At 30.3% G+C, this 27,612-nt stretch overlaps 2 protein-coding genes across 2 annotated transcripts; one reads left to right on the top strand and one right to left on the bottom strand.

Moving 5' to 3' along the window:
- The first annotated feature begins 3,601 nt into the window (after positions 1–3,601).
- Positions 3,602–21,036, top strand: LOC111636608 (protein arginine N-methyltransferase 3-like). Its single transcript, XM_023381892.1, has 10 exons — positions 3,602–3,980; positions 8,856–8,958; positions 13,269–13,416; positions 13,477–13,597; positions 13,684–13,871; positions 13,941–14,167; positions 16,127–16,266; positions 16,331–16,468; positions 18,025–18,112; positions 20,339–21,036. Exons 1-10 carry the CDS (start codon positions 3,759–3,761, stop codon positions 20,446–20,448), a joined length of 1,485 nt encoding a protein of 494 aa, XP_023237660.1. The 5' UTR covers positions 3,602–3,758; the 3' UTR covers positions 20,449–21,036.
- Positions 21,037–24,631: 3,595 nt separating this feature from the next.
- Positions 24,632–26,360, bottom strand: LOC111636614 (phospholipase D1-like; the record flags this gene model as incomplete). The annotated part of the gene is made up of 2 exons (XM_023381896.1): positions 24,632–26,105; positions 26,175–26,360. Coding segments are annotated over 2 exons (411 nt in total), but the record flags the coding sequence as incomplete, so codon positions are not given.
- Between the last annotated feature and the right edge of the window lie 1,252 nt (positions 26,361–27,612).

Below are 27,612 nucleotides of genomic sequence, written 5' to 3'. Positions count from 1 at the left end.
ATTTTCAGTGCTCCGATCATTATATATTAAGTATATGCCACGCAGATTATTGAACAGATTGATTTACTAAGTTCTCCTCTATGCTAAAGGTGTAAACAAATGCCAAACAGCATTTAACCTCATGAATTGGTCCAAAGTAATCTATTTGTAACTCGTTTGTTTTCTTTATTTACCATTAAAATTTTGAAAATTTCAGTTTATGTCCAGCAATTCTGAAAATAATTATCATAAAAGTTTATTCAGATTAAATATTTATTATTTACTTGTACGTGTAGTTGTATATGGAAATGTGTAAACATAGCCAAATTTTCTTAGGTCTGAACTTCTCAAGTTACCACTCTTAGTGTTTGTATTCTTTGTTTGTCATCTCTCGTTCATTCTCGCAACAATAGTGGGATGATAAAAGTATACGCAAGTATTGTGAATGGTCAGTGTGAGAGAGAAAAGGTGGCTAAGGTAAGAGAATGCAGGCCCTACAAGAGGAAGTTGCACCTGATATCCATGAGCTTTAGGGGGTCATCAGAGGAAAAAATTGCAGCCAATTGTATAAGTAGATATTTGTATAAACAGGATCTATTAATAAAGAGAGGCCCCAAAATAGTCTTTGTACCGACAGCTGTCCACTTTTGGGGAGCCCTTAGTGGATGAATAAGAGAACATGAACTTAATAATGTTGACCTATAAACTTATAAACTTAAAGTGGAAAATGGAAGTGAGGGATGCAAAGATATTATGCTAAGGTTAAGAGAAAATTATTGCAAGGATGAGTGCAATTCTTTCATTTGCTGGCTGCGAGCATCAATGTTAAAAGTATGTTGTTAATTACTTATTATATTAGTGAATAATAATAATAATTAGGTTTACATACGAGGTCTGTTCAAATTATACGCGGACTGACGTCATAAAACAAAATGTACCTTATGTAGAAGTTACATGCCTGGGTCTCCTTCAAAGTACTCTCCTTCCCAACGGTGTTTCCACTTGTTGAAACAGTCCTGGTACGCTTCTTTTGTAATGTCCTTCAGCGTCTTTGTCGCATTAGCCTTAATCTCGGGAATCGTCTCAAATCTTTCTTTTGAGTTCGTGTTCTGAGTTTGGAGAACAAGAAAAAGTCACAAGGAGCACGGTCAGGTGAGTATGGGGTGGGGAAGAACAGTGATCGAGTGTGCGGCCAAAAACTCACGAGTTCTGAGATCTGTATGGGCTGGAGCATTGTCGTGATGGAGAAACCAGTCGCCACTCCTCCACATTTCTGGCCTTTTGCGACGGATTGGCGTCCCTCAGACGTTTCAAGAACTTCAATGTAGTAAGTCTGGTTCACTGTGGAGCCTTGAGGGAGGTACTTGTGGTTAACAACACCCTTAGCATCAAAGAAAACTGTCAGCATCACCTTGACATTGGATCGAACTTTGTGACCTTTTTTTGGATCTGGGGGACGTTCCACCCACCCACTGGGACGATTGGACCTTCATTTCAATGTCATAACCGTAAACCCATGATTCATCACCTGTTTAACAGCAAGTCGTTGCTCCATCAAGTCATTCATTCTAAAATCCGACAAACGAAAAAATCGCACTTCACTAAAAACCGCGTAGCTAATCAACAAATGAAGATATCTGTAATCGGGAAACGACTTTATTATCAGACGATCTGTACAAACCTAGCGACACGAAACTGCTCCCCTGTAACCAACTGGAGCCGCGCAATTCAAACAGTCAGCGTATTTTTTGAACAGACCTCGTATAACACTGAATATTTATTTAAATTTAATTCTTATTTAATTCACTAATTAAATTCATAGATGCTTTAATTAAATTCATAGATTTATGCTTTTTATAATAAATAAAGCATGCATATATTATAGAATTATATAACAATGTCAATATTGAATTATTAATTTTAATATATTAAATTTAAAAATGTGTAAATCAAATTAATTATAATAAGTTAATATTGATAGGTTTGTCATCGTAAAACATTAGAGAGGTTGCGGCCGATGTTCTCATCGCGGAAACGTGAACGTCGGCCATCTGGCAAGTCTAGAAGGTTGACAATAGCGTTTTGTAAGTCGAGCATGGTGAGTATAAGACCGGCTTAAACTTCTTCATTTTTTTGTGCTTGGGGTTAATTAACAACATTAACTGAAGAGTTTCCCGTGCACACATTTTACTGATGGTAAAGTGTGCAAAGGGATAAAGATAGGGATCAAAGCTAAAGTTTGGGGTAGCTTTCATGTCGGTGTATGCCTGGAGTTGCACTCTATCTGCAAGTTTATGGAATTATGTTTCGGAGTGTAAAAGTACTCTTAGCAGTGCCAGACAGTACTCTGGTCAGAGATTCTTTCAGTAACATCTTAGAGCAGAAGGAAAAGAAGAAGAACGAAAAATATAAAAAAAGGTAAAAATAGAATGGGCGCGAAAACAAACTTGGATTTATGAAAAATGACCAGCAAGCTTCCACTTCGCAAGTTTATAGGCCTAATGATGAAAGCGTTTGTCCTGACTGCAAAGAATCTTTCGATGATGACTGAGTGCAATATGGACAATGTGCACAGTGGTGGCACAAGCAGTATTAACACAACGAAGACACAGGAGGTTTCATTTGTGATTGCTATTAGTGCGTACTCTTAAGCAATAAGTTGCGTACTCTTGACCTCCAGCGCAGGGTAAGAGTAGGCATTGGAACCTTCTTCTTCTTTTTTTTTTTTAATGTCTTGTCAAAACCATACTTGTTTTTTCTTTCTAACATAGCCAAGCAGAAAGATGTATAAATGATATATATTCAGACAAAAATGTATTCTGTTTAAACAATAAACACCTGAGAAATACAAAAAATAACATAAGGCGCGCATTCTTTTTTCCTCTCTCCTACAATATGTGTACCGGTTTTTCTATATAAAATATCAAAGCAATATTCAATCTCTTTCTGTACATTTTTTAACATCTGTGGAGTGGCGTATTCACTGTACGTGTAATTCGCTCTCTTAATGTTTTCATTCCTGGAATAGCCGTAGCTTACAAATCTTTAACATAATTGTACATGATTTATTTCTTTGGATATATTGTAGTAAAATTGGATGGGGCCAAGTGGATAAAACTTCTGAACTTGGTTGGAGGCGGTTTTCTTCACGTGTTTAACACCTAAATACGGCTGTTTCCCATAGAAAGTCCTCTCGAGCGGCATCTTCCTCGGAAGATCGCCCTTGCGTTTCATTGTCTTAACAGACTTAACTCATCAAACCTTAATCGTTTAATTGACCAGGAAGTTTCGTGACAAGATATTTTACTTCTATGGGAAATCCAGATTCTAGTTAGTTTGAATCAAGCGTAAATTGGGACGGCGCGCCGTCCCACTTTATACTTACTTATCCATTTTAATTAAAGTATTAATGGTCGCCGATCTCGCCATTCTATAACACAAAAATATATAAAAAGAAAAATGCTACTATATTAAATCACAATAATATTTGCACTATTATATTATTAATTCTTAATTTTTTTTACATAAAATAATTTAAAACAGAAAACCTCTAAAGTAGAATTTATCTATTATTATTTATTTATAAGAAAAAAAGAATATTGGGCTAATTTTTAAAAGTATTTTCTAGATAACTGGTCAGCAACTCACGTGTACTGTTTTCAAATCGCCGGTGTGAAATTGAAAGATGCGGAAAAAGTAATTTAAATTCCGAGTAATAAATTATAAAAAATTTTCATTTATATTAATTATATACTTAAAATAGACAATTAAGTAAGAATATGGACGATTTAGATTCTGATAATAGTGATTCCGAGTGGGAAGAAGAAGCAGAGACTATGCAAATGACCACGTTGTGTTTATTTTGTGACGAAAATGTCTCTCCATCCGAATTATTTTTGCATTGTTCGTCGTCTCACGATTTTAAATTGTCTTCTTTTTTGCTAAACTACGCAGCTGATGCTATTTCTTACATCAAATTTGTTAATTATGTTCGGCAGATGGTAAGATATTGCAATTTTTCTTTAACTTATATTCTTGATTTAGTGATTTTACCGATTTTTTTGTTTTTTTAATAAAATACAGTAATTACCATTTTATCTATCTCATTAATAGCTTTTAAATCTAACCCTGTAGTTTATATAAAGTATATTAAGATGATATAATTGTTTTAAGTGGAAGAGGAAGAAATGTAAAAGGTAATGGACAATTACGATAAATGACAGAACGATGTGAAAGAGGAAGAAGGCGATAATAATCTGTGGATAATAGCTTCGCATTAACTACAATCGTTTTCAGATGCCACTAAACAAAATTCCATGTTGTACGAGTCTCTTAGATTTTGCAAATACGTGTGCCGGGCTGTAAACGGCTCATGTGTTTGTAAAATCTAAGTGAGTCGTACAACATGGAATTCATATAAAACGGGATAATCAACAGTGTTATTGGGGGTTGACTGTATTTGAAAGAGCCGCCGCAAACTAGCACTTACAGATTTGCCACTCCCTATTCCAGGGAATAGGGAGTGGCAAATCTGTGGCATGTCACATCATACAATTTCAATTTATCACTTGTTTTTTCAGTCGTTCTTTTGGCTTATTACTTGATCATCCTTTTTTTCAATCAAATTCCTTACATTTACTCTAAATAAAGCATATTCTTTTCATTTATTTAAATATTCTTATTTGAAATCTAAAACTGGCGTGCATAAACATTTTTAAAGATAAGTGTACTTACTATAAAGTACCCAGGCTCAAAAAGGTTTGCTATCTCTGAACTGGATCATCACAAACCAATTAGCCAGTAATTAAATATCTGGCCAAACAAGATAATTTGGGCTTGCGATAGTCATATACAAAAGATATGTTGATGATATTATTATTATTATTATGTAGTCGTATGAATTTTATTAGTGTCCATGTTTGCTTTATGGAGATTAATAAATTCATATGACAAATGAATAATAATCCCTATGATCTCTATGAAATTAGACCAAGCCAACTCAACATCAAAAATAACTGGGTCCATACAAAAGTTTACTATAAACCAACATATATACCCTTTTTTATATTGGCAAGCTCCCATGACCCTTGTGTATATATATATAAGATTGCAGCATTTAGGACCTTAACCAAAAGGGCTTTTACTAGTATTTCTCATTTCCTGGATTTTGAGAAAAAAGTGATCTGTTTCCCTGGATTCTAGAAATCTTGGGACATAATTAATTATTTTTAAGGTATAAAATAAATCTTGAAATTGAATGATATAATTATTTTTCATTTTTTAAGTAATTTAATATATCCTGCAACCTCCAAAATAATAATAATGCTGTGTAAAATATGTATTAAAAATTACCTTTTTGAATTATGTAGAAATTTTCACAAATAGAAAAAATTTATTAAAGTTTGTTGGAAACTGCTTATAACAACAAAAACTGCCTTTGAATTGAGTTGAAAATTTAAAGAAAAAAGTGAACATAGATCAAACTTCTAACTTACAAGGTAATTTTCATTTTTTAAATAAAATTATCTACCTTGGCTGCTTAATAGCAGCATCAAGCTTACAACCCGATAATTTGACAGTTTGTTTGGCTTTAATAATCAGGTTTATGAAGAAAAATTTCATACTTGCATATTTCATACTTATTTGTAGCCTTGCCCAATTTGCACAATCTGGCATAATAAAGTTATTGAAGCTACTGGGCATGATTAAAAATTAAGACAGTATTGGTGTAATTATTTAACATATTACAGGTTCTGACAAGTAAAGAATTTTCTGAGTCCTGACACAAATAGGCTACATATTGATAACAATCTGTGACATGCCATAACAAGTAAAAATTTTAAAAACTAATAAGCTTGCTTAAAATTAATAAATACAAATGTATTCTGACAGTTTGAGTTAATTATACTTTTTATTTGCAAAATTTCCTCGACCTTAACACAAAATAAGGAAAAGGTGAACTTTTAAGAAATTTGCAGGATTTCCCGAGATAAGAAGAATTTTTTGAGTTAAAAAACAGTTGGGATCCCATTAGAGAAACCCTTGCTTTTACCCACTGGATAAATTATTCTGACACAATCAAAGAACTTGACACCTTGAAGGAATAGCCGCATTGCACGGTTACCCCAAAAACCTAATCAGGAATTTAGCCAGTACAATCCCAAACTTCACTAACAATTTAGACCCTAAAGATAAAAAAGGATATAATCAACATAGAAACACAAGACGTATCATTCTAGAATATAACCACAATATGCTACCACTGTATAAAGAAATAGCAAAGTTAAAAGAAACAAAATAAAGTTTTAGTGCAATCCTGCTGTCTTTAACATCCTTAATTAAGAATGGAAAAAATAAGATTAATAATCTTAGAGTACCATGCTTGCTCTTCTGAAATTCTTTTTTTCTTTGTTATCCATCTTGCATATAAATGGCACTCCTTATGACATAACACATTATGTTGTAGTGCTTTTACCCTTCCAAAGACTTAGTAGTGCCATTTGTTGTCAATCAGGCTTACTTTTGTACCAATAAATAATATAGTTTTTAATGTGTACAAGCACCTTATGTGCATGCATAAGGCCACTTTTGTATAATCTGGATGTTTGCCCAGATGGGTAAAACCAGGGCAAACAACACTACAAAAACTTGATACAATAAATCTAAATCCAGTTTAATCCAAATTATTTCATTAAAATTATAATTATTAAATTTAATATGAGATGGTGCCTAATGCATCCCTCGTGTGTCAAATTGTTTGGTAATTTATTATTATTATTATTATGGCTGTTATGTATTATTTATTTATTTATTTAGTACAAGGGAAAAGGCTGTATGTAAGGGCTCTTATAACTGAAATCACAAACTGTAATAAATAACAATACAAAAGACAAATTAATACAACAATATAACGCGTGACAATTAGACTGAAGAGAAAAACTACAAGACAACACCAGGTTAATATCATCCGAAACAATAATAGCATTTATATTCTTATAAATAAAATACATAAGACAAATGGAAAAATTGGCAGCGAATGGTAGGCATAAACAAAATATAATAAATAAAAGAAAAGAAAAAAAGTAAGCCATTACCTGGAAAAGAGTAAACAATTATTTAAAATACGCCCAAAAGCGCTAACCATAAACGCTGCCAACTCTCAAACACTAAATCGTTCACTTAAATAGTTAATTTACACCTCCTGGTGGTAAGCATCTGAAAAGGAAAAATTTCTTAATCTTAACAAATAAATAGTCAATCATTTAACTTAGTTACAAAACTATAAATACAATAATATTTATCCCAGTCCTGCAGCAACCGTTTATATACTTGAACCGAAAAACAATCTTCACCATAACACTTTTGTCTGAGTGCAGTCAGCGCCTTACATTCCGTTATTACATGAAAAGCGTCAAAATTAACAGTAGTATTACAAAATTCACAGTAGTCCATACATGATGGACTGGCTGTTATGTAGCCCGATGGCATATGGCAGTGGTTGGCTTTAGTAAAACCGGGGCAATGAATGGTGACTGGATGAGTCGCAGAGTATTACGAGGTCTGAGTTTTCAAACCACAAGTGTCTGTATGGTATGAAAACTGGCCTTGCAACTGGAGCAAATGTGTCTTCACATGATATTTACCCATCTGGACAAACACCCAGAATATGTGAAAGTAGCTTTTTGTTTGTTTTTATTTTCTTGGGAATGTGTAATGTTAAATTTTAAAAATTGCAACCCAAAATGTTCTGTTATAAAGTATAGACCATATCAATATTACTTTGCAAACAGAAGTTATGTAGTTTTGCATATATGTACAGTACACTGTACAAATACTTCTTACACTCATTGTACATGAAATTAAATTCCATAGTTACTAGCTTTTGTAGAAATTAATGCAATAAATACTTAAATTTGTCAAAATTTTTCACATTTTAATATATCATAAAATGATGAAATATGTTGATATGAATCAACACAGTTTATTTATTCTGAATAAAATAAAACAAATTAAAAAACAAAGATATAATCAAGATAAGAAAGCTTTATTTCAAATTATAGATTTAGAAAAAGCATACAGAAAGTTTTTAAGTTACTAAAGCTTGTTTATATACAATCAATTTCAAAATTTTAACATTATTAAATATATAATCATAATGAGTAGAGTTAGATCACTTTTATTTTTCCAGCTGTTATATTATATATAACAAAAGTATTATGATCAGTCAAAAAAGATCCCCTTAAGATTTTTACTTTTTTTGAACTCGGGACTTTGAAATATCAAGAAATGTAAAACATATTGGGGCTTTTTCTGTGTGTTTGGGTATGTGCGGGAGGGCTTGATTTTGTTCACCTATTTAAAGCTTAATAACTCCTGTGCCCTTTCTTAAAAATTTCTGAATTTTGTAAGGACATTATATTAGGAGCATTGATGCTTTAACAACTAACTTATTCCACTAAAGAACAAACATTTAATGATAAACTAATGTTTTCAATCTTCAAATGTCATCATCAGGTTCTAGAGATCGAACATAAATTTTTGTTCCATCTTTAGAATGGAAAATTTTTAAATGTGTGTTATCATTAAGATATGAGTTTTTAATACTCATGTCTTAATGATAATGAAATAACTTAATAATAAAGAACGATAACTTAATAATATCTTAATGAGAAAAAAAATCACTTAAATATATACTGTATTACGCAGTCTATTGTTGGGATTTTAAATCTAATGATCAAAGAATTAATTTATGTGCTGTAGTAAATATTGAAAACAGTTTTTAAATTTTGTTGTTAACATTTATGATCAATTTTCATAAATTTTTATGCATAAAACAAGACTTATATAAAGTTATCTTTTTCTAATTATTGGAATAGAAACCATCTCCTACAGAATTGAAGATAATTCACTCCAATGAAATGTGGAATGATGATAAATACATGAAACCATTTATGGAAGATGATGCACTTTTAATGTTTGGTAAGTATTTTTCATTATTTTTTTTATGCGTAATTATTTCTTTTGATACTGTGTACCGACGATTGTAGTTTTCTATATAATATAAACTAAATGCAATCATTTTTAATTATCAAACATACAGCCTGATTCTTATCAAGCTACAATATGGCTAATTAATTATTAAGATACTTTTGGCATGTTGTTCTCAACTAGGGTTTCTTTCCTGGGATCCCGTTTTCCCGGTATTCTCGCCATTTATTCCCTACGAGAAAAATCACGGGAAATTTTATTTTCCCGGGAAATCTCGCATTTCAATAATAATTTACCATGTCAGGTTTTCTTTCTTTTATGTATTATACGAAAAGTTGCATCTTGAAGACTCACCTAAGAGAGAAATTTTGAGGTTTCTTGCTGCATATTATTACCTATGTTTTTCAAGTCTCTACTTGTTAGTTCATGTAATATCTATGTACAGGTGTTGTGTTTGCGCATCATTGAAGAGCAGAGACTTGCTAAAGTAAATGTCACTCATTGCACTTTAGTTTATTTTTTATTTCATCTTTAGAAATAAAATACTGTAGTATTTTTTCGTAATCATTAAAACTCCCAATGAAACGCTTTATTTTACTTTCGTCTTATAATGTAGGAGAACATAAATTAATTGAGCTTAACGTGTCCGTATAAGTGCGATTGGCCCTATACTTTTAGTTACTTACTAGAAAATAAATTAAATTATTCAAATTTATGATATTCCTGTATGATCTTTTTTATTCATATAAAATTCTATTTTACTATCTCATCCTGGAATTTCCCGGGATCCCGAGAAAAGAAATTATTTTTCCTGTAATCCCGCTGGAGGCAAATTTCCGGGGAAATGAGAAACCCTATTCTCAACCTTTTTGGCCAAGCTGCCCTTTTAGCTTCTTTTAACTTTTGTGACACACCTCATTTTTTCTGTTACCATATTGTTGTGATTTCTATAAATGAAACAAACCCCTAAAAATCTATCAAATGTAAATACAATCGACCCCCCCCCATAACATGGGTTCATATAGTTCGGATTCCTATATGACAGCGAAAAAATTGCAACAGTATTCGTACAAACACGCTAAAAAAACTTATATAATTTGGTAAAATGTCATCACCGACTCGTGTCGCGACAGGATTGGTTGAATATAGACCAATAGCAGATATTGTACAAACCATTGAGTTTAAACAAGCAGCTGATCTACTAAAAACCATTTATTATTTAACATCCATAAAAATTACATTTATATTAATGATGTTTCCAAAGTTCGGCGAATTTTTTGCAAAACAAAATAATTTATCAGGAAGCACGCGAGCACCATTTGATGACAAGCTCCATGACGAAAACAAGCTTAAGCAATGGCATCGTCGAATGGTGCACACTTGGTAAGTAATCCTACAATTTTTTGTTTATAGCATAGTTTATATGGATTATTCCCAAAAAATTATGCGTATTTTGGAAATGTTGAGTCGAATTAGTCTAGAATCAATTAATTTTATAGAAGAAAACCTTTCAAACAGCCATAGTCCGTAAACTGCATACTCACCTAAGAGAGTGTTATAGGGCACTCACCTAACTCACCTAAACTGCATACTCACCTAAGGGCTGTGATTGGCTCATGTATTCAAGGACTCTTAGAACATCAATTTCATAAAGAACGGAACGTATCTACCGTGTTATAGGGAGTCGACTGTATATATTCTGATTTTTAGAGACAATAAAGAGGTGTAAAGCTAATTGGATGGGACAGATGATTTGAGAGAAAATTTATGGAGTGATGTTATGTAAGGAATGGTTACAGGCAGAAAGAAATGAGGGAGAAGGAGAATTAAAATGGTGGATGACTTAAAAGAGGGTAGTTATAAGGAGCTAAAGATAAGAGTGCAGGATAGAGTAGCATGAAAAAAAGAGGACTCACCAGACCTGCTATAACTAGCAGAAAACTAAAGATGATGACCAATCAAACAACAAAGCAAGTGCATTAGTAATGAATAAGGAGATTTATAAATGTGAGAAACCGTGGTCCAACAGTTAATCCCTCTTGATCACTTACTCGGCAACAGTCGGCAAAGACCACTCACGTTGTCATTCCAGATGGCATTTTATCGAATGGTGAGGGAGGTGAGAAAGTCGGTAGGTGTCTTTTCAGAGACAGGAGACAGGTTTAACAAAATAGCAAAGCATTTATTGGATAATTAAGCTAGGCTACATAAGGCGATAACAATATATATATAGGTTAAATGCGGTTAAATATGAGTTAACTATACAAAGGGCCGCTCGTAACAGCTATAATGACTATTCTGAGAGAGAGTTCACAAGGCTCTAAAATACGAATACCTCTATGAGGATATGACTAATATGCATTCGTTGAATGGGCCGTCAAAATCGTAGTCAGCACAGGAACTGTAGAATGGCGATGGAAGTTCAAAGTTGTTGTCTGTTGTATGGCGATGTCCTTTGGTCGCTATGTCCGGTGTATGGAGACAAGATGCACACATTAGTAAGTATAACTTCCTTTGGTTGCACTGAGCTTCCGGGGACTCAAGCTTTTATACATTCTTTGTGGGAAAGGAGTCACGTGATTGACTTCTGTTGACACTAATGGTGCATTTTGATCAACTAAGTGTCAACTTTCCCACCTAATTGTGAAAACAAACGGTGACCTCCGATATAATTCTCACCAAGAGTGTTTTTTTCTATTGGAGTTGTTTACAAAGTTTTTTTGACATCTGCATAAAAATTGCGGATCTCGCACCAATGAAAAATTTTCTGGTAAAAATTTAAAAATCCAAGGATGAAATACATGTTTGAAAATAACATAAATTAAAGACTAAATATGATGGGTCGCTTTGGAAATTTTAAAAACATCTACAATCATTTTACCAGTTTTACTTACTAATTAATATGGCTGCTGGTAGCCTTATTGGTTTGGAGTCTAGAAAGCAAAAGTAACATTTTAAGCTGTCACTTAGAAATAGGAATCATTTTTGAATAATACTGAATAACACATTTGATCACAATGTTTAAAGAGTATTTCACGTCATATCAAAATTTTTGTTTTAGTTTACTGAAAAAAAGATCAAAGTGAAAAAAAAACAAAAGTGTCACTCCAAAAAATTCTCCAAATTTTCTGTCAGTTGATAAAAAATTTTCAATCTGGAAACACTGGGTGGCATTGTACAAAAATTATCTTCGGTTTTCAATGTCACTTCCTACTTTCCATCCCAAACTTGCTGCATGATGTGATGAAATCATTAGGTGTGTAATTCATGGAACTCCCATTGCACAGGAGCTAGATATTCTGCTGTTTTCCTGAAGCATGCTTTGTGATTTCAGTTTTATGCTGAAAATCAAAATAAGCAGGCTAGGGTTTTTATTGCCACTTTAGTAAAAACATTGCTAAGTAGTGATTTCGACACTATGTAGTGTGATCCCATGACCCCTTTATAAACTTGATACAGATATTTCTTTTCCAAACACATTGGACTGATGCACACAACCACAGTATAATCTATTGACTAGGACTGAACTGAAGAGTAGTATAGAAAAGTAGAGAAGGGTTTGCATGCTCTTGTCTTCAAATGTTTGATTTTTGTATACTGAAGCCCTCAATTTCAGGTAATAGTGAATTTTTCTTAGGTTGTCATACAAAAAAGATCCATACACCAGTCATAAAAGATAACATAAAAATGTTTTGAGTAATGTAAATTCTTTGGCTGTAGTATAACCATTAAAATCTAATATTGTCATTATTGCCTATTGAAAAGGTGAATTGTGCATGCATCTCTCTTTTAATTGTCTGTGGCTCTCCTTTTCAATTATCGTTTTTCATTCCATGATCCCACTTCATTCTTTCATGGCCCTCAGAACCCCTTGGTCATGTTTAGAATGGCTGCTTTAGACTATCGGTAAGTGGCTAAGCTACCATTTTGTGTTAAATGTAATCATTGCTAACTATCTCAATAGTTCATTAACCATATTGTAAGAATATTGTGTGATTTCTTGTGTATTATTTTTGGTATTTAGCTTAGGACTTGTCTTGACTTGAAGAAAGTCAAGACAAGTCCTAGATTCACATCAAGCTTTTGGCTTTTTTATTAACAAATTATTCTCAAATATGATGTTAAACAGTCTCTTTGTCACTATGTTCAATAAATATAATATAGCATTCAAGACCATACCATGTTAATGAAACTAATGATCATTTTATTATTAGAGTGCAAAATTTTTAGTAAGTTTAAAATATTAAAAATTTTGGGAACATTTTTGATTTTAACAAACAAAATACTGGCTAATTTTGCAGATATTGAGGACTATCTTTCACGTGATCAAAGTGATATAAATGAAAATGAAATTGCACTATCTGAATTTAAATATAGAGAATGTTTGGCAAAAGTCGAATTACTGCAGCAACAATTACAAGAGGCTACAGCAGATATTGAAAAAATGAGGTAATTTTAATAAATTATACATTTTTAATCAATATTTAGAATTAAATTGAGTTTCTTTAGGCAGAAAGCGCAAGTCTTCATGTTATCATCTGATTCGGGAGATGCAATAAAAAAATATTACGACGATGATGGTTACTTCTCTTCTTATGCACATTACAGTATTCATCAAGAAATGTTACAGGTGATCTTTAGGTATTCATTTAACATAGATTTGTAATATTTTATAATTTACACAAACAAAAAAGTTTTTATTTCTTTTTTTTCTAGGATACATCAAGAACAGAAACTTACAGAAATGCCATTTTCTTGAACAAAGACATGTTTGAAAATAAAATAGTATTAGATGTTGGTTGTGGAACTGCAATACTTTCTATGTTCTGTGCATCTGCTGGAGCCAAGAAAGTCATTGGAGTTGATGAATCTGAGATAATATATTGTGCCATGGATATAGTTAAGTAAGTATCTATAATTTGAGAGTGAAATATTTAACACATTTATATTCTTAAGAAGAATTTTTATTTCAGGGAAAATAAATTAGATGAAATTGTGCTACTTCAAAAAGGTCGACTCGAAGAATTGACTTTACCTTTTGAAAAAGTAGATATAATTGTATCAGAGTGGATGGGTTATTTCTTATTATTTGAGAACATGATTGAATCTGTGATATTTGCGAGAGACCATTATCTCTCTCCGGGCGGGTATATGTTTCCAAACAGGTGCACTATTTCTTTAGCTGCAATTATTGATAATGGTGAGTTATAGAAAATTCTCTTTTTCTACTTTGTAATTTGTATTTATTCTTAATAAGTTTAATTAAAGATTAAATTATCTAAAAACTAGAATATTTTGTGTTAGTTGAGTAATGTTCATCAAAAAGACAGGAAGATACTACATATTTTAAGCTCAAACATTTACAGCTGCAAAACACAATTCAGTCAACTCTTTTTTGTTTTCTTTTCCTAAACAGTGATACATTATATGACTGAATAAAAAATGTACAGTGTCATCTTTATATCACTAATTAATTTTTATTTTTATTATCAGGCTTACCATTCATCCCACATTTAATACTGATATCTTTTCACATTCAATACTTCATTACTGAATCTTAATAATTTTTCATTAGTTTTATCATATAATTTGGGTTTTTTTTCTTACATTTTGTATAAATATTTCTAATTCAATTATGCTACATCTCATTCTCTTTTCTGCCATATTGTTTGAATAATATGATGTTTTCAGTGACTGTTCATTGAGAATTGCAAACAATCACTACATAAATTATTTTAAGATTATTGTGATTTGAAAAATTTGAGATAACTTGGATAAGTCTAAATTTTATTTAGTATAAATTTAATTATTCTGTTTTGTCAAAATTATATTTTTAGAGGTGTAAGATAAATGCAATTTTATAAGTTAAATTAAAGTAATAAATTTAGTTGTATCATTGAGAGAATATAACATTCCAAATTCTATAAATGTTCAAAGAAACATTAGGGATTATCCATTTATTGTCAAGACTATGTCTTGTCTCTAAAATCGTGCTGCTTGTCAATGGCTGCACACCTTAGAGGTATGAAGGAGTACATGTCAGGAGTTGCAATTTGGCACAGATTATTTGGTGCCCAAATCATTCGCACATAAAATAAACCAGACATGTAGGTAGTCAGGGGACCAAGAACTAGGTCAAAAGAAAATTTGAAATGCTGAGACTGTTTCTACAAACAGGTGCAAGTGTGAGATTTGCGCATGTGTTTGTCGCGCTTTCTGAGACATAGTCTTGTCCCAAAAATGGCTTTGCTGTTTTAATTGTTATATGTATAGTTTTGTATACAATGATGTACTGTTGACAACTCCCACCCCTTTAAATATAACAATTCATGGACCCCTTGACATTGAAGAAGTGCTTTTAAAAACTAATGTAAATATTTTTTAACTGATAGTTTCACATGACTGGTAAGTAGACTTATAAAAACAAATTCATATGCTGCTAATTCCACTAAAAATGTCCATGTAAACAGTGCCTTGCTTCTCCCCTTTTCCATTGTATACAACAATGTACTTTTCACAACCCCTTCTTGCCTTTAAACTGTTCACATAATTAATGGACAACTCCTTATCTCCTAAAGATACTAAAATAATTCAGTGTTTTGAAAATAGGCATATGTGACAAGTTGCTAATTTATTTTTATGAAAAATAAACTCTGAAATGTATTCTTTTAATATATATGTTAAAGCAATCTTGCAAAATAGTAGGAAAATACTTCATGATTCTAAAGAAGGATGAAAAAATAAAAGACAAATGTAGGTTTTTGCTTGTACATAAGAAAATGTAGACTGAAACAATGCAGTTATTTAGTGTTAACAAGCAATTGCTGTTAAATTAAAATAAGTTTTATTTGAAAGAATAATATAATATANAGTCTATGTACACTTTTGCAAGGTTTAAGCATGACTCTGGTGCAAGAGTTCATAAAATGTCAAAAGAACTTTAATAAATTATAAATGTCAGTACTGGACTTATTGAATACAAAACAAAAATTATAATTTCAATAGTTCAATTTTACACTAATAATTATTACAATGCAGTTATTTAGTGTTAACAAGCAATTGCTGTTAAATTAAAATAAGTTTTATTTGAAAGAATAATATAATATAAAATTACAATTAATTGATATTTTAATTAAAATAACTTTATTTTATAATTTAGAAATGTATGAAAAATATATTAATTATTGGAACAATGTTTATGGCTTTAAAATGTCATGCATTAAGGGTAATGTCATGAAGGAAGTGTTGATAACTACTGTTTTAAAAGAGAAGATCTGTAGTAATCCTGTCATTATTAAGGTTTGTTAAAATTTTATTTTCGTAATTTAAAATTTTGAAAATTACAATGCTTACTTTTGTGCAGGAATTTGATATGTCTACATGTTGCGTTGAAGATTGTGACTTTACGACACAGTTCAATTTGGCATTGACGAAAGACGGACAAATTACTGCAATTATAGGTTACTTTGATTGTTATTTTGATGATCGCTTAACAAATAAGGTAATTTTCTTTTCAATTTCTTTTATCATGTAACTTGAAAAACATTAGATGATTACATACAAAATTTTATTTTCAAATTTTTATCTGAATTTTTTGTGAGTGGTTCATTCAAACATGTTGGGTCTCATACCTCACTATCTGGCTGCACCATTTGGGCTTGCTAAAAAAGGCCCTCTTAGTGCCTGTTTTTTTTTTCTACAGAGGATGGAAAGAGTTTTAAAAGAAAGACATGTTGTTTTGCAATACACAGTTACATAGTACAGATGACATTGCTTATCAGTTTGCCTAATAATTGATAGTACTTTTTGCCCACATCCAAGTATCCACAGAAATTAAACCCCTGTGAACATATGCCCAATTTCAATCAAAAATAAAATTATGAGAAAATTTTGCTATATTAGAATGGTTTAAGTACATGGCAATTCAGAAAGAATGTAAGTCTTCATCTCTGGCATGCTTTTTGGCAAATGAAGGACATATACTGAATTTGATGGAGCATACATGTATATGTACAGGAATTGCCTCTGTCACCAGGAATATCTTGCAGCAAGTGTGGGAGGAGTTGGAGTTTAGATGTATGTCACACATGAAAAGGGCATAAATCAAGTCCTCCATTAGGTAAGTCTGAAACTCACTTTGAGAATTACTCCATCACCCAGTATAGGTTAGACTTTCCCACCAGTATTACTTTGCTCAAAGTATTCATGTAAAATTGGAAAATTGTTTCTGAATTATCCTATATGTCAGGGTTGGGCAACCCGTGGCCTGCAGTAATATTTTTTGCGGCCCATGTAAAATATGAATAAATAAATCAGTTTCCCAGTTTAAGGAAGTATGCACAAAAATTGAAATGTTATTTTCTACAACTTATGTATGTGAATAGTTTTTCCACAATGAATTTAGTAAAAATTAAAACAAAAACTGGCTAACAGACACATTGAAACTAATTTAAAGCTAGCAGTGACCAATATTTAACCAAATATTTCCGATATATTACGTTTACATCAGTTCCAGAAGCTAAATTAAGTATACCTATGCTAATTTATAATTATTTATGAATAAATAATTGTGGTTTACCAAAATTTTTTTTCCTCTTTTCTGTTGTATGTGGCCTGAGTCAGTTCAAATAGTTTTGAAATGTGGCCCTTACATAGAGAAAGGTTGTCCATCCCTGCTATATGTAAACAATTCATTCCAATAAAGCCTTATAATTTTATTTAAAAAACATAATATAATTGAAGACATAAGTTGAACATGAGTGTTGTTATAATAATTAAAAAATCAATTATCCTGCATAGATGAGAGTGTAATGTATCTGTCTCTCATATACCACTATCAAAGATCTAGAAATTAAATGACACTATTTCGTGGATATATTTACACCAAAGTAATTATATAATAAAAACTTGAATGCCAATTCATTCAAAACTTTGATTTTGTAGCATTTTCATCCACTCATGTCATCAATTGTTGGGTTCTAATTAACATCATTCGAATATATAAATTTTATTCTTTACATAAATTTCTTATACAAATTTTTGTTTTCTTATTTTTAGTTTCAACTCTCTACTTCTCCATTCTCTGAGCTAACCCATTGGAAGCAAACTATATTTTTATTGCCTTCACCTATAAGTGCTCAAAAAGGTAAGAATTCGTAATATTAAATGATAGCCAACTTTACTTGCTTTGCACTTCTGGAATCAGCCTAATATCCTAATGGATCAAATTCTCAAGTCCAGGTCAGATGTGCCAATTTTTATGGGTGTTGTCATATGCTTAGATTTGTGTGTAATCAATTCTAGTCTGAATCGATGACACATGATACTATTCTGATGTCTGCAATAGCTAGATATGGATAATGTTCCATTGTAGATTAGCACTATTTGTATTAGTTTTACTGAACATAATATCAGTTTTCATATTTGCATAGGTTATGTTAGAATAGTATTTTATAGTCAGATGGAAAATTCTTTACCCTGTGATCAATTTGTTGCAATGTGGATTTAAATCTTATCCAATTTTTAGAATGGGTTGAAACGAGTGTCATTTCTGTTCTCATCTGTGGCACTTGCATGTTTAAAATTTTTTCATGCTAATGAATAGAAAAAAATTTTTTCAAAAAGATTCTGATTTCATAAAGTATCTGATATACAGTATCTTGCCAAATTATTAGACCCACTGACTAAATCATACCTTTTGGTCCATTAGCAACATGTATATGCAATTGCTTAATTTCATAAATCAATTAAGTTTGTTTTTGAATTGAAAATGAACATAATATAATAAAACAGAGTTAAATTTTGATGGATTTTATTTTTGGAAAGTTTTAGAAATAATTTAGAAGTTTTGCTAACAAATTCTATTATTTATTTTCAAAGTTTGCATGAATGTAATTTGCATACATTTCTCCATTTTTCCTTTAGTTGTTCAGTCTATGTACACTTTTGCAAGGTTTAAGCATGACTCTGGTGCAAGAGTTCATAAAATGTCAAAAGAACTTTAATAAATTATAAATGTCAGTACTGGACTTATTGAATACAAAACAAAAATTATAATTTCAATAGTTCAATTTTACACTAATAATTATTATTATTATAAATCTCAAATTCAGTATTTACAAAATTATTTGAAATTTGAATAAATATAAGTTGATTAGGGAAAGAACCTAGCAGAAAACCCTTAATTTAATCACTTACAATTCAACAGCTATGTACAATCAGTTAATTGCATATTAAATGGTCTTACATACAAAAAAATATTTCTTGAACATTGTCAATGTAAGCTTGTGTTGCTGCTAACTGGTTACAAAAATATTATATTTTAATCTTATTTAAACCTTAATTATATTAGTGGAATGCAATTCCATTCATTACTCAAACATCAGTTGGGAAGTATAACAGAACTCAATCCCAAAAGAAAAAATAAATAACGTAACTAAGTATAACTATAAATAAATAAATCCCTTGCTATCTTACAAAGTATGTACATCAATAAACTAGTTTGTTATCCAAGATACACAGGTTTGCACAGGTTAAATGTTCTCTATTTGCTGTAATAGCATTATTTTTATCTATGCAATTTTAAAATGAGTAACAATTTGGATTATTATTTTTTTTAGCAAACCTTTCCCAGTTTTTTTAATTCCCAAAAAGAAAACCTTTTAATTCTAGTAATGACACACTGCAAATGGTTTAAAATTTACTTACCACCTTTATTTACATGAGCTAAGGAATGTAAATTGCATTGCATAGCATAGCAATTGTGTTCATGTTGCATCGATAATGGAGCACAAAGTAAATGAGTCTAAATCTATTGCTTTATTATATAATCAGAAAAAAGTAGAATTTGAAATTGTTTTCTTCCTTCCACATAATCTAAACTACAGCATTCACAGTATGAGCAATTTGAAGCAGTAGCTCTGATATACAGTATCTTGCCAAATTATTAGATCCACTGACTAAATCATACTTTTTGTACTATTGTTTAAGGAATAATAACATTCCAAAATACTTTATCACTTCCCTTTTTGTAGCAAAAACTTACTGAGAGGTTCTTAGTAAGGTGTGGCAGCATAGCCCCATTTATGAGAACAAAAATTACAAGGAATATACTCTACATATTTTTTGATATAGAAGCACAACTGGCTGTTTAATATTTTAAATAATTCTATCTTTAAATTTTTAAGTTTTTGAATGACTAAGTTCTATTATCAACAATTGCATTTTTACATCAAAAACTAACAAATCATCAATTTTTAGCATGAGTCTAATAATTTGGCAAGGTACTGTACCCTAATCAAATTTCATACTTTCAAATACTGAATTTTTCTTTGGAAATGCAATTTAATTACAATTTTAAAAAATTTTTCAGGAGATTTCATATCGGGTAGAATCAGTTGTCGGCGTGACAAGAAGGAACACCGATCCATGATTATCATACTGGAAATAGGGGAACAAAAGAATACCTACATCTTAAATTAGAAAACTCCAATTTTATTGTTGCAACCAATATTTACAAAGTTACAAAATAACAACAATAAAATATTTATACTGTTATAAAACTGTATATTCATTTTATCACAATATAACAACAATTAACAAACATTCCAGTTACAACATAAAATATTAAGTGTGTCTTGTAAAAGACATTTGCCTCCTCCCCATTTTTTTAAGAGTATTTTGCTTAGGATTATCCTAAATAATCTCCAATATATAATTTGTGCATTAAAGTGTAATATAATTTCAATAACAGACCAGGTAAACATCTTAATTATAGACTGCCTTCAGTTAAGAACTTATGCACTATATACATGATTAAGCAGAAGCTCGTCTTCTAGTTTAATCATGATTATTTGTACACAATCAAAAATACTTCTAAGGGAAGACTCTTTTAAATTGATATTATAAAATGTAGAATTTGAGCATACTAACAAAGAAAATGGATTCTAATTATCCATCATTATACAGCTATATTAAAGGTGATCTATTTAAGTTTTAGATTATACAGTGATCATCATCAATCTTAGTTCTAGAATTGTATAATCAGATTAACAAAATTATGACCAGAATTCAGAAATATTTTAGGTATAAAAAATTGAGTTCATTTAAAATAACTGAAAAGTCCTCTTTAACTCTATACAATATTATAAATTGTCACAGAATAATGTATACTTACACCTCACTCAAGATAAACTTAATAAGCCCAGTGTATCTAAAGTAACTCTCTTATTTAAATAATAATTACAAAAACAAATGCTTAACAAGATTAAGCTTGAATATTTGTCTTAAGACAAATATCCAGTCAATAAAAAAGTTTTAAAGAAATAACTTTTTTTTATTTTCATATACTAAACACTGAAATACTAAAAGAATTTCAATGATTGGGAAGTGGGCAAAAAATTGAGTTACAAGATTTTATGTAGACAGTACAACTAAAAAGGGGTGTTGTTTGCACTATGTATAGCACCACCTATTATCAGATTTTTACAAATTACTAAAATTGTTTGTATTATCATTGGGAATACATATGCAAGAAAACTGAGTTACTTTATCTGGATAGATAAAATTAACAGAAAGCATTGACAATATTCAAATCATTTTTAGACATGGATTTATATATTTTCAACACTATAATTTGGTGGTTTATCAGAATTAAGCAGTATTTATCTACTAGACTTGTTTTTAGATTATTAATAATTACTATTATTTTTCCTCAACATAATGCAAACAGTATTCATTATTTATGCCCTACAAAGATTTGCTCCAAAATACAAATTGTATTGTGTTCCTATTCAATATTATATAGGCTATATCAACTTCTAGCAAATTAAATTCTTATACATTAATAGATTGTATTCATTCAGTAAAAAGTTTAAACTTTAGTAGAATAAATGGAAACTAATTGTTCTGACAACTTTTAACTCCACTTATGGATAATAAAGATCTTTGATGAGGATCAAATGTAAAAGAATGCAAGTGTTAAGTCTTATATAATTGTTCAGTTATCAAACTACTATAACTACATACAAATATACTTTGAAGAAATTAGCTTAAATACACATCACCAAGCAAAAACCACAAAAAGCAAAAGTACTCTCTTAAATAGGAGAGTACTTTTGCTTTTTGTGGTTTTTGCTTAGGTAAAAGTACTCTCTTATTTAAGAGAGTACTTTTACCTAATCAATGTCTTAAAGCATCATCATTTGTTTATTTTTCATGTTATATTTTTTATTTTGATTTACTGATGATGCCTTAAGTGCAAATTAGTTGAAGTACTCTCATAAATAAATCAAATGTGTTATAAAAAGGTAATTTCCAAGAATTTTTAAAAATTTGTATAATCTGTAAGTGTCAATAGATTTATCAAATTCCATTATAATTATATGAAAATAACTAATTGAATATATATATTCACAGATTTATACTTCAAAGTATCATTTGAACACACTATGTTTAGGAAATTTCATAATTCTAAATATATTAGTTTATAACAAAAGCTGTATATTTTCTGGCCTACATAAATGCCTTGGCCATCCTTGGAAGGATTCAGTGATCTACACTCCAATCAGACTTGGGATCAAATCCAGACAGGCAAAAAATATCTCAAAAATTTTCCTTGGAACCCATCTATGATATATCATACCCCATTCCTTGCCATTCACTGACCATAGATGAACATTGCACACTTCCTTTGTGACAATGCAAGACCATACATGTTGGGATTGTCCCAACATGTATGGTCTTGCATTGTCACAAACAGAAACTTGATCTCAGCTGGGTTCTCCCTCACTCCCCATATATCCCAGACATTACACTATCTAATCCACTTCATGCTACACTTCTTGGATGGAAAGGAGATATATGCACTAGTAGTTCTTTGAGTTAAAACAACTTTTATTCAACAGGAATGTGTGATCCATCTGATCAATGGAAGAAGGTACACAAATGTACGGGAATTATTTTCTTGAATAAACTTTATACTATATAACTAGAAAATTCCAAAACTTTTGCACCAACAGCAGTGCATGATGATGAGAATGCCTATTCCCCATTATTTTTCAGTGCTTAAATATAATGATGTGTAATAATTGCAGATAAAGAAGCTGACAATAGATAAAAGTTCAATCATCTGTTTTTGTTTCAATGTATTCCTTTCTTTCCAGAAGCCATACTTGGGGCTTTTGCTTCTTCCTGCATTTCAAATTATGCTAATTGTGGTTATGTAAGTTTTACAATAATCAAACATATTTTATGATATAAATAACATTACTACTCTACCTAATTCTTGCTGAGAAATTGAAAACAACAGTATAGGATGACCTGTGAAATATATTGATAGTTGAATAAATAATCTGAATCCCAAATTATACAATAGAATCCATTTATTATAATGAGATAATAGCAACCAATATAAAACTACTTATATATAATTTTGTAGTTTTATACCTCCATGCTGGATCCATGAAGGTTTTTTTTCATACTTATTGTGGATTCAGCCAGGTTCACAATGGAAAGACTACCCAAGAAAAATTCCTGGAGTTTTTTTTGACCATTGATTTGTTCTTAGATTTCCCATAACAGTAGACTGACATCTTAACTGCCTTGGATGTCTGTCCAGCAAACATAAAATACTAGATTACTAGGCTTTCCCTATCTGGTCTCGATTTTTGATCTAACTTTGTTCTCAAGATAAAGGAAGGACGGAAGATAGATGATGACAGTGGGAAGTTACAGGTGTACAATTTTTTTTAAATTGCAGCCCAATTATTAAAAATTATTATCGTTAAATTTTAATTCAGAATATTGAGCCTATAAAAATCTGCAAAATAATATTTTATAATACTGAAAAGCATTTTATTACATACATTATTGCTATTATATTTCATTTAAAATATAATTTTCATTTTATTACTTGAAAAACTTTGAATGGAAGACAAATTACAACAAAAGAATGTCATTTGTAATTAATAAGTACAGAATTCTTTCTTGTTAATATGTGAGCATAATTATAGTAAGTTGAAAAATATTACATATTACATTAATTACCTAGTTCTTAATACTACATAATTAAGCTCGTAAAACATATATAGAATATATTATGAATAAACCAATTTTATTTATATTCATTTGTTTTTATAAGTGGAAGAAGTTGTAATTCAATTACTTATTTTTTATGATTAAAACATACCATATTTACTCGCATATAAGATGAGGTTTTTATTCATTTTTCACTGCTTCAAAAACCTAGGTCGTCCTGTATGTGTGGGCAAAGGATTCTTTGCAATAATTTTTGTGAACTGTGTATTTGCATTTTTTACTGGATGCTCACCCTCTTGTTTAGAAATAAAACCATTTTATCTGAGTCATTTGAATCGTTCTTGTGTATTGTCAGGAGTAAACATGAATAGCAATAGGAAAAGCAAAGCTTTTGAATTGATCCAAATTGAAATTCCAAAATAATACAGGAACCTGATACAAGTTTTAATCCATTCCCACATGAAAACAGATGACTATTTAGAGAAACAGAGTGGATTTGACTGTTAAGAATTGGTAAAAAAAATTCCCGATTGTCCAACTTTACATGAACAAATTATGTTGTCGATTTTACAGGATTTTTCCTTAAAGTTTAAAATGCCAGTAATTTTTGCAGGGCAATGTGTGCATTTACATGCATTTGTGATTTATTAATATAATTCTGATTTTATTTAGTTTAATCTAATTTTCTCTATTTTGATCTTTAAAGTCACACCTCTTCTTATATGTGAGTAAATACGGTATTTTATAAATATGCTTAAACAGCTTTTTTAAGTTATCTAATATACTTAATGTATTTAATAAAAGTTTAAATTTATGGCTCTAAAATGGATAACAAAATTTGATTTATAAAAAAAAAATTATTATAAACATACTTAAGTACAGTATTGCAAAAATACAGAATACTCTCACTATCTGGTCTTCAATGATCTTTCATACCCCAGTGTGATGTCAGTCACACCTTGTTTCTTGTTTATTTTGGTTTCATTTCTGCATGCAGTATCACATTTTGGTATTCTTTATTGCTTGCTCATCGATCTCTGAAAATAATTAGTGCCGAAGGGCAACAGATCCATCATTCATAGGTCTAATAAACACTCAGTAATCCTGTATCCCTCTTCCCAAGAAATAGCCAGATTATATTGATACAGTAGGCTTTCACTAAACAATGTACGATTTTACATTCTATATTTACATATTTTAAAAATTCTATTTATGAATAAACATAAATATTAAATTTCTCAATGCAATTTAATTTTTTTATATAAAGAATAAAAATATATCAATGATATCGATGATCTACAACAGTACTTCCAAAAATGGTGAATCAACCAATGTACAAATGATCCTGTAAATATGAAAAAAATTATTAAAAAAGGAAAATTTCATTTACTTGATGTAATAAATAATTACATCAATGAATTTGAATTTTTCATTATGTATAACACAATTCACAGTAATTTCAATGTCCTGAAGATAGACGATGAAATATGAGCATTTGCAAGTTAAGGAGATACTGGTTTAGATTAACCAAATTTTCAATGTGTTTTGGTCCTTGCACCAGAAAACTGCAAAAACAACAAGTCTTTCATTGAAAACCAATAAAATGAATAAATATATCTACAACTATATAATTTTACTGTAGATTATGCATTATTTTCATGATTTTCAATAATAATTATTTTTTCCTGATATATTAGAATAGGTCATTTTTAAATAAGTTTTATCAAAAATATATTTGATTCTGATTAAAGAATGTAAATTAATTCTCAGTTTAAGAATTGTATATAGTGCATCTATCATAAAACTAACTTTTTATCAAGCCCGAGAAAGCAATCTATAATTATTACATAATCTCAATATTATATAAAATTGACGTTTCACGTCCACAACGAGACAGGCATAAGAGCCTCTTTAGTTCCGGGAGCTGGAGTGAGGTTCTCCGAACATAGAAAGTATAAAGGAAAAAGTACTAAATAGCCTTTGACTTTATCCAACAGTTCTTTTGCGGAATCTGGATCTGTTTCACAAAGTCCAGATTGAGATACGTAGTGACGTAGATGAGAGTAAGTGTGAATTTCGTCAGCTGGTATACACCGGAAAACCTAAAATATTCATTGTAAAATATCAAAAATGTTTGGCATAAAATATTTAATTACATTGTAATCACTTACTTTTTCAAAAATTGACGTATTAACACCAGCTGTTTTCATCCACACATCTTTGAAAAAATATTCTGAGATTGGATCTCTAACATCAATGTCTAAACTTTTATCCTTATTCAAAGATGTCAAATGCTCCCTAAAATATAAAATCAAAATAATTTGAAATACAAACAGCTGAATATTGCACACCCATAATTATTTCATTTTTGAGAAATATATTATACACAATTGAGGGACTTGGTGGAAAAAAGGACTATTCCACATTTTCTAGAAAAAGTATTGGTGAATTGAAACATAAATCCTTTAATATGCAACATTTGATTGATGCATGTGTACAACTCAATGCAAATGAACCATGAATGTTTCTTAGAAGATGGATTATCAATCCGTCTTCTAAGAAACATTCTATGCACAAGTCCAAATTTGTTAATAACTCATTTTTTGTAGTTTTGTAGAATATGCCATTTTTTAGTAAGCCTCTGAACTAATGGTAAATAGAAATAAGTTTAGCTGTAGATTATTAAAATTAATAACCAGTTCCTTTACTATAAGAAAAACAAAATATTTAAAAAATTATTGAAAAAAATTCAAGTTTCTAGGTTTTTAAAACACACTAACTGATCAGGAGTGTTAAGGCATTAGACTACTGTTCTAGGGTTCCTGGGAATCCTATAACAGTAGTCTAATGCCTTAACAGGATGGGCTTATGAAAAACCCAGGAATTTTTCATGAGCCCATCCTTCACCACACTGGCTGCCCTATTGTAGGGTATGGAAACAAATGCCTTCTTTGAGCCCACAGGGCACTAAGAAGGCTATTTATGTTCATATAAATAAGTTAGGTTTGTATAAATAGCATAACACTGTGTATTTACCATTAAAACAAAAAATATATTTATTTTCTTATAAATATCTAACTCAATGTAGAATGNTTTAAAATATTTAAAAAAGACCTTTAGACATACAATTTTAATGAAAACATAATGGCTTCTTTTGTTATACTTTCACTGTTTTCGTTCTAAAATTTAATGCAGAGTAAAAAATATCTGCAGAAGAGTTAACGACGATTTACGTAAAAAATAGCAAGCTGAACACTTTTTCATTTCATGAATTAGTTACTATGTAATCACATTTATTGACTGAGCTCTAGAATAATTTATATATAAATTTTAAATTGTATCATGTCTTTAAATTTTCTTTATTATTATTCAACAAACACAGTCCATCATGTTATTAATATTGATGCTTTTCCCAAGAGTCTGAAATAGATAAAGATGTCGATGTAATGCACCAGCTGTTCTAATAAGTGCCACGTTTTGAATTTGGTAGATTGTGATTCTGTCAATTTATATAACGTGCAAAGGTTCCCAGATATTCTAAGCATTTTAATTAATCTTGCTTATATTCGAAAATACCTCTCACTATTGTTATCCACGATACTTTCTTTT

Source organism: Centruroides sculpturatus, unplaced genomic scaffold (assembly GCF_000671375.1).
Source record: "Centruroides sculpturatus isolate CEXI.00-Female unplaced genomic scaffold, Cexi_2.0 scaffold678, whole genome shotgun sequence".
Classification (NCBI taxonomy): domain Eukaryota; kingdom Metazoa; phylum Arthropoda; class Arachnida; order Scorpiones; family Buthidae; genus Centruroides; species Centruroides sculpturatus.
This window is presented reverse-complemented; position numbering and strand designations above follow the sequence as displayed.

Bases quoted from the DNA above. Each gene is read 5' to 3' on its own strand.
- LOC111636608 (XM_023381892.1), top strand. From the start codon at position 3,759: ATGGACGATTTAGATTCTGATAATAGTGATTCCGAGTGGGAAGAAGAA. The intron at 8,959-13,268 runs GTAAGTATTTTT...CTAATTTTGCAG, and splicing joins TGATGCACTTTTAATGTTTG to ATATTGAGGACTATCTTTCA. The intron at 14,168-16,126 runs GTGAGTTATAGA...TTTATAATTTAG, and splicing joins AGCTGCAATTATTGATAATG to AAATGTATGAAAAATATATT.